The sequence below is a fragment of the Talpa occidentalis genome, unplaced genomic scaffold (assembly GCF_014898055.3).
Source record: "Talpa occidentalis isolate TD23 unplaced genomic scaffold, MPIMG_talOcc4v2.1 talOcc4.10, whole genome shotgun sequence".
Classification (NCBI taxonomy): Eukaryota; Metazoa; Chordata; class Mammalia; order Eulipotyphla; family Talpidae; genus Talpa; species Talpa occidentalis.
Genome location: NW_023600993.1, coordinates 12,603,160 through 12,620,319, shown reverse-complemented (window position 1 = coordinate 12,620,319; position 17,160 = coordinate 12,603,160). Strand labels below are relative to the sequence as shown.

Here is a 17,160-nt window from a genome sequence, read left to right as displayed (position 1 = left end):
CGGCTCGGCCCCTCTGCCTTCGCCACTCCCGGAAGGCAGCGGCGCCCCAGCGCCCCCCTCTGAGCCCCTTCCGGGCCCGCTCCCCGAGCCTCTCCCCCCACCCCCGGCTTTGGGGAGCTCCGCACGCCGCCTCCACGTGCGCACCCCGGGCAGCTGCCCCGCTGCGGGCTCGCCCCCTCCACCTCCCTCCCCGGCTCCCCCGGCTCCCGGTCCCGGCTCCGCCCCCCGCGCCCGGGGCGCGCGCACCTGGCCGCCCTCCCCCGCCCGGCCCCGGCCCGCGCGCCGCCCCCGCCCTCCCGGCCCCCCGCCCCGCGCGCGCCGCCGCCCCGCGCCCACCCTCGCCGCCTCCCCGCCCCTCCCGGGCCGCGAGCGCGCGCGGCGGCCTGGCCAATGGGCGCGCGGCTTACTCTGGCCTCTCCCCCGCGCGGCCGCCAATCGCGGCGGGCGGTGGTGGGACTAGCGTGGAGTGGAGTTTGATGCCGCGGCGGCCGCGGGCTGGAGCGGCGCGGCCGTGGGGGCTGCCGGGCGGCGCGGGCGGGGGGCGCGAGGCGGCGGCGGCGCGGCGGGGGCGCGCGGGAGCCGGGCCGGAGGGGGCGGGGAGGCCCCCGAAGAGGAGGCGGGACCGGCCGGGCGGGCGCCTCGCCTCTCGCTCGCGGCGGCCGGCGGCCCGGGAGGCGGTGCCGCCCCCTGCCCGCGGCTCCTCGGCGCGGCCGGCCGCCCACCCGCGGGCCCGGGCGGCGGCCGAGGCGGCGGGGCCGGAGCGCCGGGCCGCCATGGCGTTCCTCAAACTCCGCGACCAGGTAGGCGCGGGCGGCGGGCGCGGGGCGCGGGGCGGGCGGGGCGGGGGGCGCGGGGCCGGCCTGTCAGCGCGGGCCGGGCGGGCGGCGCCCACGTGTCGCGGGGGCTCGTCACCGGCGGCGCCGGCCGCGGCCGCTGGAGGGGCGGGGCCCGCGCGCGCCGCCCGCCCGCGCGCCCGCCAGGTGAGGCTCGGCCTAACAGGTGGCCTCGCGCGGCGGGCGGGAGCCGGGCCGGCGGCCGTGACCTCGGGTCGCGACCTTGCGCGCCCGCCGGCGGGGCGGGGCGGCCCCGGGCGCGCCCCGCGGGGCGCTGGCGGTTGGGGCCGGTTGCTCCGCGTGCAGCCTCCCGGCCTCGGGCGCGTTGGACAGGCTGTGCACCATCTTGGTTACTTGCCTGGGTGGAGGCGGAGCTGGTCAAAACATACCTGCCGTGGGGACGAGAGTCGTGAGGCTCGGGGCTTGACAGTGTACTTTGTGTCTAGGAGTGAAGGCGCCGCTGCAGCAGAGGGATTTGTACACCTAGGGACTTGGGAAGATGGGTGGCAAGGCTGCCGGGCCATGCAGAGGCTTCCAAACGTTTGCATTTCACCCGCAAGGAAAAGGGGAATTAACGTGTGAAGTGACCCCAGTTGCAGACGTACTCGTGCTGAGAACTTAACTTGTAGCATGTGTTTTTCTGAACACAAGATACGGAGCAGCTTGGAAGGGGAAATAACTTTTATGGGTTGGGAAACTAATCTGAAAGTGAGTACCTCTTTTGCAAAAACATGGGGGAAAACTTGAGGTGTAGTTTTTAATGTCTGTTGGTGAATTGGGTACTTTAATTGCTGAATCTAAGTAGTGTCGTGACTTCTCATTCCGTAAGTGAATTTTGTGTTTAGGCTGATGACTAAACTTGGGTGTCTCATTTGGTATCGGATAGGTTTTAGCTGCTGTTAACCTCTGCAGGATGTGATACTTTGAAAAACGTTGTGCGGGCAAGTTTATACATTGTATTCAAAATTATAGGACTGTATTGTCCAATATGGTAACCACCAGCCACATGTGGTAACTTAATTAAGATTAAAATAAGAAATGAAGCTCATCAGGCTTTGCTAGTCACATTTCAGGGGCTCCGTGGCCACTTGTGGCTCGTGACTGTAGTGTTGAACAAGAAGAGGTAAAGTTTGAACATTTATGTCATCAAAGTTCTTGGGGAGAGGATTGTTAAAGAATAACAGGTAAAGTGCAGTTAAAACATAATGGACAATTCCTGCTACTTCCTATACAGTTAAAACTTAGGTTATATCCTTACCGTGTAAAAATTCAAGATCTAGCTTCTGCCCTCATCTCTACCAACCAAATGGTCCTTTGTGCTTCCATTAATTGTAGTGGTAGATTTATTTTTGGTTTGCTTCTAGTCCTGTACTTTTGAACTCTTTTTTTTTTTTTTTGGTTTGTGATTCAGATAATTTTGTGCATTAGGAATTTGGTGAACTTTTGGGAGAACATTCCATTTTATTCACCATAAGATTTAAACGGAAACAGGGTTTTCAGTTGGACATAAAATCCAATTGCGTCTTTGCATTTGTGTGTTGGGAATTAGTTATGAAGCAATTGTGATGCTACTCCCACTTTATATGATATGTAACACTGCTCAGTGGTAGTGATGGTATGTGAAATATCAGCTGTAAACTTGAGGACACTCAAACAAACTAATGAAATGTCATGGTCCAGGGGGGGTGTGGGGAAGAACACTGAGACTTATCTCTGAACTACTAAGTATAATAACTGGTCTAGCTGGTCTCACTCTTGAAAATTTTGAGAAAGGAGTTTGTTTTTTGTCTAGTTTAAAGGCAAAAACTGCTTTCAGAAGTTTTATGTGTTGACGTTATATAAGTTATTGGAGGTGAGGATGAAAAAGAAACCATTCCCATCTACAGGGAAAGCATTTTGGCTACATGATTTATTTTGTTTGGAGGAAAGAAGAGCTGCATAAGTGTACAGAATTTTAAAGGTGGAAGGTACTTTCTACAAGATTTAACACCTCATTTGCACTTGAGATAGGATGTAGTAGAATCTACTTTTTAACGCTATTTCCATATTCATTTGTGTTTTGTTTTAGTTTTGCAAGTACAGCCTAACATGCAGAAGCTATAAATGGACAGGGTTGTTTTTCTTTGTGTACATAAACATGAGGAGGGTTCTAGGTGGCTTAACCATAAAGTCAGTGAGTAAATCAGTTTGTTTTCACACTCAATAATAGGAATAAGACAATGTTCCCTCCTTTTGTGCCAACATTTAATTTTGGGATAAGATGTTATTGCTTTTTTACTTTCTTAGTAGATGAAAATAATTTGTTATCTCTTTGCAGGTATAGAAACAAAAACTTCCTGTGATTATTTTACATTAAAATGTTGATACGAGATGAATCTATAACAATCGCAGGGTTTTATTCAACAGGTGTCACCATCAGGATTTTTCTTTGCTGTTTGTAAAAGATGTAATCATACATGATTGCATTAAACTATAAAAAAATTCCAGCTTTTAAAAAAGCTGTTGACCTATAACATGTCAGTTTAAGGTCTATGATGTAATGATTTGATAAACATATATATTGTAAAAAATGATTACCATGATGTGTCTATTCCCTCACATAATTGCTTGTTTTCTCTAGTGGAGATAACATTTAATATCTTAACTTCCAAATATGTAAAAACAGTATTGTGTTAATTAAATTCCAAACATTGTACATTACACTCTCAGAACTTACTCTTCTCACAGCTGGAAATTTGTACCCTTTGGCCAATTACTATTCAATGTATCAGCAGTAATTCATAATATACTCTAGAAGAAAGATAGACAGTCATTGTTTAGATCAGGGTTAACAAACAAAACTGGCAAACTAAATGGCAGAAGACACTTGGCTTCAGTATCTAGAAAGCAATAGGGAGTGATGGCAAATAGCAGGTATGTTAGTTGCTGTGCAGGTGTGCGTAGAACCTAGTTTTGTTCTGTTTCAGGAAACTAGAAATTTAAATTCTTATGAAAAAACTCATAAATGTTAGTAAGTTGATAGTTATCACTGATAACTTTTTGTTTAAGATTTATTTATGCATGCAAGAGCTGGGGTACTGGCCAGAGGTGTGGGGGGTGAGAGGATTCACCAGAGATAGTGTGGGGAACAGAACAGGTAGATTGACCAAAGTACACTGCTGAGGGGAGCAGCGGGCAAACCAGGAGAGGTCTGCTGCACCATGTGGGTTGCTCCCTGGCTGACCTGGGATCAAACTCACGCCTCAGAGGCTGTGGACAGCTTCATAGGTTGCGTCTTAACCCCTTGCACCACCAGGGAGCCCTGATGACTGTTTTGCAAAAGGCACTAGTAGGAAACCAATTTGTAATTGACTATTGTAGATTATCTTGAGAAAACAAATTGGAAAATAAAATATCTGTTGAACAGTTTTCAGATAAAATAGCCAAATGGTCATAAATTTTAAGAAATTGAGATGTAGTTTACATGCCATTTAATTCATTCTTTAAAAATGTATTCAGTACAATTCAGTAGACTTTAAAATAGTCACAAAGTTGTGCAACTGTTTCCACTCTAATTCCAGAACATTTTTTATTACATTAGCAGTCACTCCCATATTTTTATCCTCCTGACCCCTGGCAGTCATTAATATTTTCTATCTCTGTAAATTTGCCCTTTCTGGGTATTTTATATAAATGAAATCAACCTGTGTGTGGCCTTGTATGTCTGACTTCTTTCTCTTAACCATACTATTTTTAAGGTTCATCCATGCCATGTTGTAGCAGAAATTAATTGGCCATAAACTTTTATATTATATTTGAGTTCCTTAAAAAAAAAAAAAAAAGGTTCCTGTACTCTTACACCGTTTTACTGCCTCCTGTTAATTGTGTATAAGCTTAAACTGGGATTTATTTCTGTCTTCTAAGTTTGTTTTACAGCTAGACTTAAACGTTTTTTGCAGTAGTACTGAAGAATAGTATCTTTTACATTTGCATTATTTTGGTGTAGGAGCCATGTTTATGTTCTTTCTGGGTTATCGGTTGGTAATGTTATGTTAAAACTTTTTGTGGGGGGGAAAAACAGGGCTTAAATTTATCAGTGAAGAGTTACTAGATGGATGAAAATAATCACCCACTATTATGAATAGCTAATAAGTTGACCCTTGATCAGCTATCCACTAAAGGTAGAACACCATTTGATATTTCAGTAGAAAATTAATAAATAAATCACCATTGGAAAATCTTGTAATTGGGGATTCAGGATGTATGGAAAACACTGATGCTGGAAAAACAGTGATGCTTAGATATCCAGGTATTCTTTATCAAGTGTCCCCTTGGTTTGTGGTGTTGACTGTGGGAATCACAAGAGTACAGTAGCGACCAAGTCCTTAACCCTTAATCTTAATGGCTCAAAAAGGAGAAAAGATACAAATAAATGCATGGTGTCTGAGATACTTCACATGAAAAGATTTATAGAGGTGGAACAAACACATGGAGCGTGTTATTCGAAAGTTGACTTTTTGGATACCCTGTATAATAGAGCTTAGAACATGGAGAATTTCATAAGAGATGCAGATAACATACATGTTTCAGCATTTGCAAAGTATGAGATGATCTGATTGTAAGCAGAGGAAAACCTTCATGGTGAGAGAAGTGTTTCAGGTTCACAGGAAGGATTTGTCAGAGCAAATAGTTGTGCATGAAAGAGGGAATTATAAAAACAAGCCAGAAAAAAGAGGCTAGTGAGGAGCAAGAAAGATCTGATTGATCTGTGTAGTTGGAAAGGAAGGGAGAAAGATTAGCTCAGTTAATAGTGACTACATTATAATGTATTTTGAATGCATAGCTAAGCAGTTTATACTTGATTGGTAGGTGATGGGAATTCATAGCTGGACTTTTTAAACTTGGGTCTATGAAGGATTTTGGGAGGAATGTGCACATACATACACTTATCTTGAGGGTCCATGACTTTTATTAGATCCGCTGAAGGGCCCTTGGCACCCAAAAGTTAAAGTAACCTTTACATTATAGCTCTCAGAGAGTAGATTGCGAAAGATAAGTAGCGACATCCAAGACCAGTTAGGTGGTTTGCTGCTGTAATTCCAGACATAGGTAAAACATTTTAGTACAAAGTGAATATATTAAGAACAAAGCAGGAGTTTGAATGGGAATGGACCCTCATAATTACATTAATGGCTCATTTGTGTGTATAATTGTCTTATGTTAGTATGACAATTGAAAATTTTTTGTTGTGTAGACCCACTAGCATACACTAAATATGAAAATGTAATTAAACATTTCTTATGGTAAGGGAAAAAAGAGCAGATAATCCAAGTAGTAATGTTTGAATTGTATGAGGTTTTTCACAGCATTTTATCTTTTTTTCCTTTCTTTTTCTAGTCTAATGTAAAACTTATGATCAGTGAATGCACTCTGCTTGGACTGGAGTGAGATACCCTTGGAAAATGTCCTATGCCTGGTGAAAATAGTTTCAGACGAAGTCTTTTTGTTAAGGATAGTGTATATATGGAAAGTCATGTCAAACTAGTCACAGTTATACTTCTATTTAAAGCGAAATTTAACAAAATCTCCAGTTATTTTAGTCAGTAATGCTTTAAATTGTTACAGTTCGTTGAAACGAATAACATTCTTAAGTACTTTAGGTTTAACTTCCATTCTGAACCCCAGTAGTTACACTCTAAGGAGATTCATCTACCTCCCTTATGTGATACTGATTGCCATACCAGGCAAGTCTGGAAAGAATTACTACCTCCACAGCTTTAATGAATAATGTTCACTTTTGCCTGTACATTTCAGTTAAAATTTTTTTTTTTTTTAAGATTTATTTTTATTTATACAAGAACCGGGGCACAGGCCAGATCCGTGGGAGGGTGAGAGGATTCACCAGAGACAGAGTGGGGAACAGAACACGCAGACTGACGAAATACACTGCTGAGGGAAGCAGCGGGTGAGACAGGAGAGGTCTGTCGCGCCATGTGGGACCCTCCCCTGCCGGCCAGGATGGAACTGGTGCTGTAGAGGCTGCGGACAGCTTCACAGCGCTGTGCTCAGCTGCCTGCGCCACCAGGAGGCCCCTAAGTTCAAGTTCTTAATTTTTGATGCTTTACTTATTCACATTTTATTTGTTATGAACTCAAAATTGTATTTTATCTATTTGTAAGAGGTTAAGGCCACAGATAATACTGAAACAGGCAACACAGGACAGTTAAAATGTTTGAAAAGGAAAATTAAGTTGCAACAGAAAGCAACTTTTGTTACTTTTGAAACAACTGCTTGTTCTGAAAGTCTAGAAAGAGAGTTGCTACAGTTAAAGACTACATTTAACTTTATTTTCTGTTACCTAAGTACCAAAAAAAAGTCTCACAAACCATATGTCTAATAATAGGAAATATACCTTTGTCTGGAGCACCACCTTTCCTCTTGGATCAATTTCTGTATTAAAACATTTAATAACTTTTTTAAACAGCTTTATTCAAAGATAATTTACCAATTGAAATTGTACCAGTCAGTAATTTTTAGTATATTCACAGAACTGTAAAAATATCAGCAAAATCAATTTTAGAATATTTTATCACTCTGAAAAGAAACCTCATTAACCTCTTGCTAACATCTCTCACTCAAACCCCCATTCTCTCCAGCCCCAGACAGCTGCTATTATGTCTCTATATTTGCCTTTTCCCCTTAAGGTGTTTTCAGGGCAAACCCATCAACATTTTATTGTTGAAATAATGTATTCCATTGTATCATATGCCACATTTTTAAAAATCCACTCACCCATTTATGGACATTTGGTTGTTTCTGTTTTTTGGTACTAGTATGAATAATGCTCATGTGAGCATCTGTTTGCAAGTTTTTGTATGGGCTCAAGTTTTCATTTTTCTTGGATATATCCTTTGACGTGCAAAGTTGGGTCATATGGTAATTCTGTATTTAGCTTTTTAAGGGAACTCACAGTCCATGTTCCAGAGTGACGGTACTATTTTTTTTTTTTTAAGATTTTATTTATTTCTTTATTTATGCATACAAGAGCTGGGGTGTAGGCCAGCCATGTGTGTGTGTGTGTGTGTGTGTGTGTGTGTGTGTGTGTGCGGGTATGTGTGAGAGGATTCACCAGAGACAGAGTGGGGAGCAGAACAGGTGGATCTACTGAAATACACTTCTGAGGGGAGCAGCGGGTGACAGGAGAGTTCTGCTGCGCCATGCATGTGGGTAGCTCCCTGGCTAGTGCTAGTGCCTGCTGATAGCTTGATAGTGCTGAGACTTAACACCTCTGCCACCAGGGAGGCCCAGCGACTACCGTTTTACATCCCTGCCAGCAGTGTTTGTACAAAGGTTCTAGTTTTTTCACATCCTCAATAATACTCATTATTGTCTTTTTGTTACCACACAGGTGTGTATGCAGTGGTTCTGATTTTCATGATTGGCCCTGATGGCTGATGATCTTGAGCTTTTTACCAGATCCCTTACCCATTTTTGAAGTAGGCTGTTTTATCTTTTTATTATTGGGTTGTAGGAGTTCTTTATATTATTTTGGATACAAGTCCCTTATCTGATAAATTATCTGCAAAATTATTATGTGGATTGTCTTTCTGCTTTCTTGGTATTCTTTGATGCCCAGAATCTTTTAATTATGAAGTCCAATTTGTTGACTTTAGGGTTTTTGACTAGGGGCCTAGGTGGCTAGGACATGCAAAAAGAGAATCTGGCTTGAGGGTGAGATGAATTCAATTATGATTATATTGCGGTCCCAGTGAGACCACAGCATGGAAAAGTGTTATAGTTTGCAGACCCAGAGAAAAGTGTTGTCTGTGGTATGGAATAGACTGTAGTCACTCAAGGAATGAGAAGAACTGGTGGCCAAGGAGAATGTAATGGGGAATATGGAATGAATGGAGAGAAGGACCACTGAGAAGAAACTATCAGTAGGAAGAGAGCTGCTGTCACAGGCCAAAGGAGGGAAGGCTATCCTAAGTTGCATGTGTATTCTTAGGAATAGAGGCTTAGTTTTTGTTGTAGCCTTTTGTTGTTTGTTTTTTATCCAGAACATTGTTTAAAACTTTTCGGTGGAAATGTTTGTCTTTTTCTTCCAAACCTTTAATTCCTAAGCCAGCATTACTCCCCACTGCTGAGGGGAGCAGCAGGTGAGGCAGGAGAGGTCTGCTGCGCCATGTGGGTTGCTCCCTGACTGGCCAGGAATTGAACTCTTGCTACAGTGGCTGGGGCTAGCTTGATAGCACTGTCTTTAACCCCTGTGCCACGAGGGAGGCCCCTAAAGTTTTCTTATTTTTAAAAGAAATATCTTATTGATTTCATTCCCCCCCCCCTTTTTTTTGAAGGCATATTTATTTATGCATACAAGAACTGGCGTACAGGCCAGAGGTGCAGGGGGGCGAGCTGGGGGGTGAGAGGATTGACCGGAGACAGAGTGGGGAACAGAACAGGGAGACTGACTGAAATACACTGCTGAGGGGAGCAGTGGGTGAGGCAGGAGAGGTCTGCTGCGCCATGTGGGTAGCTCCCTGGCAGGGTGGGGATCAAACTCATGCTGCAGAGGCTGCAGATAGCTTTACAGTGCTGTGCTTAACCCCTTGCACCACAGTCTACTTTTGAAACATTTTTATCATCTCACAAACGGAGCCCTGTACCCATTAGCAGTCACCCCCATTGCTCCTAACCCCACTTCCTTTCTCTTAGCTTTAGGCAGCTGCTAATCTATTTTCTGTGTAAGTGCATTTGCCTGTTGTGTATGCGTCCTATAGATGTGGTTATATATTATGTGACCTTTTGTGACTGCCATCTTTCATTTAAAGGTTTTCTAAGTTCATATTGTTGTGTGTATCAGAGCTTTGTTTCTTTTTATTGGAAAATATCCCATTGTATGAATAATACCACCTTTTGTTTGTCCATTCACAACATGATATCAGGGTGTTTGCACTTTCTGAATGTTTTTAATCTGTTAAGTGGGCAGGGCAGTGTCATCTTCGTTGGAGTATGAGAATGTTAAGTGTCAGGTATATAAGTGCTTAGTATTTTTATGTCTGCTTAATACATGCTTGGTATATTTAGGTATATTTACACAAACATTTTATTTTTTTTTTTAAGATTCGTTTATTTATGCATACAAGAGCTGGGGTACAGGTCAGAGGTGCAGGAAGGTGAGAGGACTCACCAGAGACAGAGTGGGGAGCAGAACAGGCAGATTGACCGAAGTACACTGCAGAGGGGGAGCACTGGGCAAGTCAGGAGAGGTCTGCCGCGCCATGTGGGTTGCTCCTTGGCCAGCCAGTGCGCCACCAGGGAGGCCCTACCCAAACATTTTAAATTCTGACATAACTTTGACTTTCCCAGTCAGCCCATGTGTTACTTTAACTTTGTGTATTCCCTCTCAGTTCTGGGACCACTGAAAGTTGGTAAAGAAGGTAATGAAACCAAACTGAATATTTTTAAGTTTTCTGATGTCTGACATTAGTCACTTCCTCATGGCTATTTAAAAAACCTTTTATATTTTCTGCAGCCCTTAATTTAAATTCTCCCTTTCTCCACTTTTTTTCCCCCAGTCATCTTTATTTCTTCATATGGAGTCTTTTTTTTTTTTTTTTTTAAAGATTTATTTATTTATTTATTTATTATTTATTTATTTATACAAGCACTGGGTACAGTCAGAAGTGCGGGTGGGTGAGAGAATTCACCAGAGCCAGAGGAGGGAGCAGAGCAGGCAGAAGGACCGAAGTACACTGCTGAGGGGAGCAGCGGGCGGCAGGAGAGGTCTGCGCGCCATGTGGGACCCTCCTCCGGTGACCGGGGAGCAGCCGGGGAACGAACCGGCGTCGCAGAGGCCGCGGGCAGCTTCGCAACCCAGCTCTCAACCACTGCGCCACCGGGGAGGCCCTTCATATGGAGTCTTGTTACTACCTGGTGTCACTTCCTTTCATCCTGGATCCTTTAGTATTTGACTTTGATCTGTATCTCCTGAAGAATGCATTTTAGAATTAGTGGGTCTCCTTCCATTTTCTCAGTTGAGAATCTCATGCCTTAAAATCTTATATATGGTTTTAGTTGAGTGAGGATTGAGAAGGGATGGCAGGAGATGAAACTGGGTGGGGAAACGCGTAGGGACCAGCTCTTTAAAGTGGTTTCTGTTCTAAGTTGTGGGACTTCAGCCATACAGCTGTGTGGTGCAGCCATTGGAAAGTTCTACACAGATTCTGTCATAAGATTTGAGCCTTGAGGAAAGGACTTTCCGAAGATTGGATTCTGAATGTTGAAAGATGACAGTGACAAACTGCAGACTCTAAGAGTAGGGGACTCTGCTCTTTTCTCTGAAATTCTTTCTTCATTCTTTTGGGCAGCTGGAAGTTGTTTATATCCCAATAGTAACTTCTTTGTGGGTATAAAATATTGCAGATTCGTGACAGAGTGGCATATAGTTTGTAGAGTGAGATCCATGGAGCTGTCTCAAGTTTGTGACACTACAGTGTTTGCTTGTGTGTGGGTAGAGTTGTGCATAGAAACATTGGATGTTTTCTGGTATCTGACCTTACTTTAACTTTTTTCAAAGATTTATTTTATTTATACAAGAACCAGGGTACAGGCCAGATGCGCGGGAGGGTGAGAGGATTCACTAGAGACAGAGTGGGGAACAGAACACGCAAACTGACGAAAGACACTGCTGAGGGGAGCAGCGGGCAAGACAGGAGAGGCCTGCTCGCCATGTGGGTTGCTCTGAGGCGGGGATCGAACCGGCACTGCAGAGGCTGCGGACAGCTTCACAGCCCTGCGCTCAACCGCCTGCGCCACCAGGGAGACCCCTTTATTTTAATTTTTTTAATTGTTAAAAGCTAAGTTTATGTAGTGGTTTATTTTATTGCGTTGTTGATATGACAGACTTTTTTTTTTTTTTTAATTTGGTACTCTGGATTTTTTTTATGGAAAAAGGATGCATATAGATTTTGTTTTTGTTTCTTAGGAAAAACCAAAGAGTAGGAACTTCAGTTTTTCCAGGTTATTGCTACCATTCTTCACAGTAGTATGAAATGAAAGGGGAAAAAAGTAATCTTGCCAGATGATATTTTAAACAATCCTGTGATTCAGCTTGTCAATGGATGTTTTTTCCTTTTTGTAACTTGTGCAGGAAGAAACCTTGTTTCTGGACTATTTTCACTTGTAGCCTACAGATGCCTTTAAGATTGCAGGATCTTTTTATTATTTTTCCTTATAAAATCCTTAAACTAAATCATTCTCAAGAATTAAGCATTGTTTTTATTGAACTAATGGAATTTAGAATTGAAAGTGAGGAAATTTACCTATTTCATTTTGAACTTAATATTTCCCAATGGGTAAAGGCTAGAGTTTTGCTTAGCACCAGACACATAACAAGGAATTTAGGCAAATAATTATGGTGCAAGTTTTCTAAATACCAGAATGCAAAATAACATTTTCACATACAATATTCAGTATTTTGGTAATATCTCTACTAATATTGGTGAGAATGGAGGAAATTAGTTCGATGATACTGTTTGCTTTCCCTTGAGAACGCTGAAGTAATTCTATTTGTCTACATGTTTATGGCTTACCTCCCTTTACTGGAATTAGCTCTGAAAGGGCAGGGTCCATGTCTGTTAATGACTGCTATAGCCCCATTACCTTTAACAGTGTGCATGTAGTGGACTTTCATATAACTGCTGGATGAATAATGACTAATTAGGTGATCTGAGATCCATTCTGGTACCTATATATTTTTATAAAGCATCTCAGATATCTTGATGTGCACTGTCAAGGTTGAGTAACTTCACCTGTTTTTCTTCTCTGACGTGCAGTAATGTGTATAAGTTACAGAAGATATAGAGGTATCCTTACTGAAAGATCAATTTTAGAGGCTTCCTCCACTCTTGAAATGGGTAACCTGAGTTCCCTAGGAAGAAGAGTTTAGTTCAGTACTGTTTAAATATTGTTTGTAGAGAAGATTCAGAATGGACAGTTGCTTTCCATCATCAAATAATTAACATTAGGGAAAGATGAGAAGATAGAGCTAAAATACTTGCCTCCTCTTTTTTTTTTTTTTTCCTTTAACAAGAAAGATGTAAGGCTTGACTTTGTAGATGACTTTCCTCCAGAGCAGCAATGCTCAGTGCAGGAATGGGGGGTATTTTTCAGTGACTGGAGACATTTTTTATTGTTGTAGCTGGGGAAGGGGAAAGGTACTACTGTCATCTGTTGGATAGAGGCCAGGGATTCCGTTAAGCATTCACAACAAAAATGACATCTATAATGTCATTATTTCAGAGGTTGAGAAACCCCGCTCTGAAACAAGCAACTTTAAGAAAGTGTTGGTAGTTAGTGTAGCGTTTGTCAATCAGGGCTGCAAAGACCCACGGCTCGTGTGCACATGTGCAGGCATGTTCCTACACCTTGGACAAAAATGAATGTCTTGTGTAGAGAGAAACCTTTGGGTGGGAAATTGTCTTTTATATACTCAGGAGTAATCTGAACTCACTGAAGCTGTTATATTTACGTTCATGGTTCATTACCATTCATCTATAGCCACTGGAAGGATACAGAACAAAGCCAGCAGGGGGTAAGGCTCTAGAGCTGGCACCAGGATTGTTCCTGGTCTAAGCTTGCAGTTGTCCTCTCCCAGTGGCGCTGCGGAGACAGCCCTTGCTTCTCCCACCCGTGATAGCCTGCATAGCACGCTGTCGGGCAGGGAAGCCCTGCCTGAGCTTTGGTTCCCAGGGATTTTATTGGAGGTCAATTACATAGGTACGGCTTATGAGCCCTGTGCTGATCCTCCTCTCCTGCTTCTCCAGCGGTCAAGCTGATACCGCATGTCCCAAAGCCCTCACCATAAATCACATCATTACACTATCTGGTGTGGCTCGTGGACCCCAGTACACAGTGTCACTTTTGTCTTACAGGACATTCTGAGGAATTAAGAGGGTATTTCCCAGTAGCTGTGGGAGTGTTAATAGGGCGGCCCCCATATTGACCGGTTGCCTGGCTGTGGGTCCTCACCCGCGCGCTTAAAAGGGACTTATTAATACTCCACTACAGGCACACACAAAAGGTTCATAAAAGGTTTATTTACAAGGGAAAAGGAAATAAGGAAAATGTACAACTCAGGGAGAAAATAGGGAAATAAAGTCTTTAATGCGTCCTACCCGATCCGCCGACCTGGAAACCCAAAGGCACTCTCCGAGCTGGCCGGATGCTGCAAGCTGGCAGGGAGCCAAAATGGGGGACCCCTCCAAAGCCCACGTGTCTGGCTTTATACCAACCCTGCTGCTTAACCCCACCCTCAGGTCCCAGCCACCTTCCCTTTGGTGGTGATGGGATTTGGAGTTCCCAGTGTCTTTGGCTTTGGCCTGGGGTGGGGGTGGAGTCCACAAAGCCTGTATGGAATTAGTCTTAGGACATCATTTTCCCCCTAACAGGAGGACCATATTTTTCTTTGCCCAGGTTAATCCTTTACTACTTTGGGCCTGTTTTTTGTTTTTTTTTTTTTTTGTAAACGAAAGTTGAGTGATTCTTAGAGGCTAGTTTTAGGGTTTTCTCTTACTGAAGATAGGACCAGTAGTTTTGTAACAGGGTGGTCCCCAGGAAAGGGGGAGGTTCCCTGCCCCTCCCAAGGGAGGGTGGAGCTGAGCAGGAAGAGGAGAAGCTGCAGAAGAGACTGAGGAAGGAAGGAAGCAGGATGGAGCCAGGAGACCTGGAGGAGGCGCATGGAGCCTAGAGACACGTGAAGAAACTGCGCTTGTCTTTGGGTTGTGGACTGGGTGACGCAGATGTGGGTGAGACCCGTGGAGAGATGACAATGGCAGCTTTTATCTTGATGTTGATTTTGCTCTTTTCCTTCCGGGCTTGTCTGGTTGTTTCTGACCCTTTTCTGTGGGCCCCCACTGGAAGATGTTTTAGACTTGTGGTAGACTTTGGGGCCTTGTTCTGGGCCGATCCCATATGGATGGACTTTTACCCACGAGGGGATGGGTAACTTTGGGTGCTTCATTTAGAAACTAGACTCTTTGCCTTACCTGTATTGTTTCCTAGTTTAATTAAAGTTCCTTCCCATTAAAGTCTCCTATGTTTTGTGTTGATGCGGTGGATGGCAGAACCCATGTAGAATAGGCAGGTTTGCGGGGTTTGGGCTGCCCCTCTCCCTGTCCTATAACAGATTATGCCAAATCTTGGAGACTTTTTGGTCCCTGAGTTCTCAACGTGTGCTCCATGAATCCCTGGGCGTGTCTGAGTTTAAAATTCATAATAGGCCTCCCCTGGTGGCGCAGCGGTTGAGCGCTGGGTTGCGAAGCTGCCCACAGCCTCTGCAGCACTGGTTCGATCCCCGGCCACCGGGGAGTGTCCCACATGGCGCGTAGACCTCTCCTGCCGCCTGCTGCTCCCCTCAGCAGTGTATTTCATCACTCTGCCTGTTCTGTTCCCAGCTCTGGCTCTGGTGAATTCTCTCATCCTCCCACGCTTCTGACTGTACCCAGTGCTTGTATAAATAAATAAATCTTTAAAAAAAATTAATGAAATTCATATTGTAACAGGGTGGTCCCCAGGAAAGGGGGAGGTTCCCTGCCCCACCCAAGGGAGGGTGGAGCTGAGCAGGAAGAGGAGAAGCTGCACAAGAGACTGAGGAAGGAAGAAGCAGGATGGAGCCAGGAGACCTGGAGGAGGCGCATGGAGCCTAGAGACACGTGAAGAAACTGCACTTGTCTTTTGGTCGTGGACTGGGTGACACAGATGTGGGTGAGACCCGTGGGGAGGTGACAATGGCAGCTTTTATCTTGATGTTGATTTTGCTCTTTTCCTTCCGGGCTTGTCTGGTAGTTTCTGATCCTTTTCTGTGGGTCCCCACTGGAAGATGCTTTAGACTTGTGGCAGGCTTTGGGGCCTTGCTCTGGGCCAATCCCATATGGATGGACTTTTACCCACGAGGGGATGGGTAACTTTGGGTGCTTCATTTAGAAACTAGACTCTTGGCCTTACCTGTATTGTTTCCTAGTTTTATTAAAGTTCCTTCCCATTAAAGTCTCCTATGTTTTGTGTTGATGCGGCGGATGGCAGAACCCATTTAGAATAGGCAGGTTTGCGGGGTTTGGGCTGCCCCTCTCCCTGTCCTATAACAATAATAGTAACGAAGTTTATACCCTTTTACTTTGTTTACATTTGGGCAGTGATTCAAAAGTAATGGTGAGTAAAATTGCTGATACCTAATTAGAAAGCATGGCATAGGTACCAACTGTCTGGTAGTCTGTATTCTTTACTGCCATGTGCTCACAATTAAAAAAAAAAGTTAACTTCCCTTAAGACTGTTTTTAAGTATAGATGAATTTTATTACATTGGACCCTTGAACATCTATAAGATAAAATGCTTCTGTGCTGCATAGGAAAACAATTTGTGTGATGGAGTTGCCTTTTTTTAAAAAAAATTTTTCATGGAATACCATATCACTTGAGAATACAAATTGAGAAAATATGGTTATCTAGGCTTGGATACTTTGCAAACATTTTTTTTGAAAAGGAACAAAGTACATTTGTCACTTTGAGAAAAATAACTTTGAACTTGTTAATACTGATAAAACTTAGAAAATGTGTTGCCCACCTTCAGTCTGGGAGCTCCACGATGCTTAAAACTCTTTTATGATCGTATTGGTAGTGATATTAATAATTGCAGCTGTTTTGATATTGTATATAATGAAATTGCCAGTAGTTTGAAAGATCTGAATAATTTGACGAACCAGCACTTGCAAATGACTGATTTGTGATGTTATAAAATCACATATGATTAAAGATACACTCAAAGTACATAGATTTCAATGTGGAAAAGTATGAAGACTCCATTGATTATAATTTCATATTGCTGCTAACCTTTCTAATGTCAAATTTTGGTACAGTATCAGAGGAGACTATCCAGTTATGTGACCGTCTTATAAAATAGGCTACCATTTTCTTCCTAGTTATGAGTACGAATTTCTTCATGTACTTGACCAGAATAACGTCACAGCAGATTGAATGTAGAAGGGGCCATGAAATTCTGACTAGCTACTGTTAAGTCAGATAGTAAAGAAATTTATAAATATGTAAGACAATGTACTCCTCTCTAATTAAAACATTTTCATAAAGTTTATATTGATATTTAACATTAAGTGAATTAAAAATATTTAAACTTTCTCCAGTTTTAATTTTGAGTGTCATAGACCTCAACATAAATGATGCCCATAAAACAAAACTCTTTGGTCCTCAGTAATTTAAATGCATGAAAAGTGTCCTGAAACCAAAAGTTTTTTTGAAGAGATGGATTCCTAAGTTTTGTCCTTCAGGTACTGTTAAG

At 43.4% G+C, this 17,160-nt stretch overlaps 1 protein-coding gene across 4 annotated transcripts in view; it reads left to right on the top strand.

The window, feature by feature from the left end:
- The first annotated feature begins 747 nt into the window (after positions 1-747).
- Positions 748-17,160, top strand: part of ANKRD28 (ankyrin repeat domain 28) — a 130,107-nt gene continuing 113,694 nt past the window's right edge. The window contains exon 1 of one of the 4 annotated variants that reach the window (XM_037524665.2): positions 748-800. In XM_037524665.2, the coding sequence (XP_037380562.1) occupies positions 774-800 (27 nt within the window). In that variant the 5' untranslated portion in view covers positions 748-773. Of the gene's footprint in view, positions 801-1,141; positions 1,542-17,160 lie in introns of those variants that run through there. The other 3 variants (XM_037524675.2, XM_054690226.1, XM_037524671.2) reach the window with 3 other exon arrangements.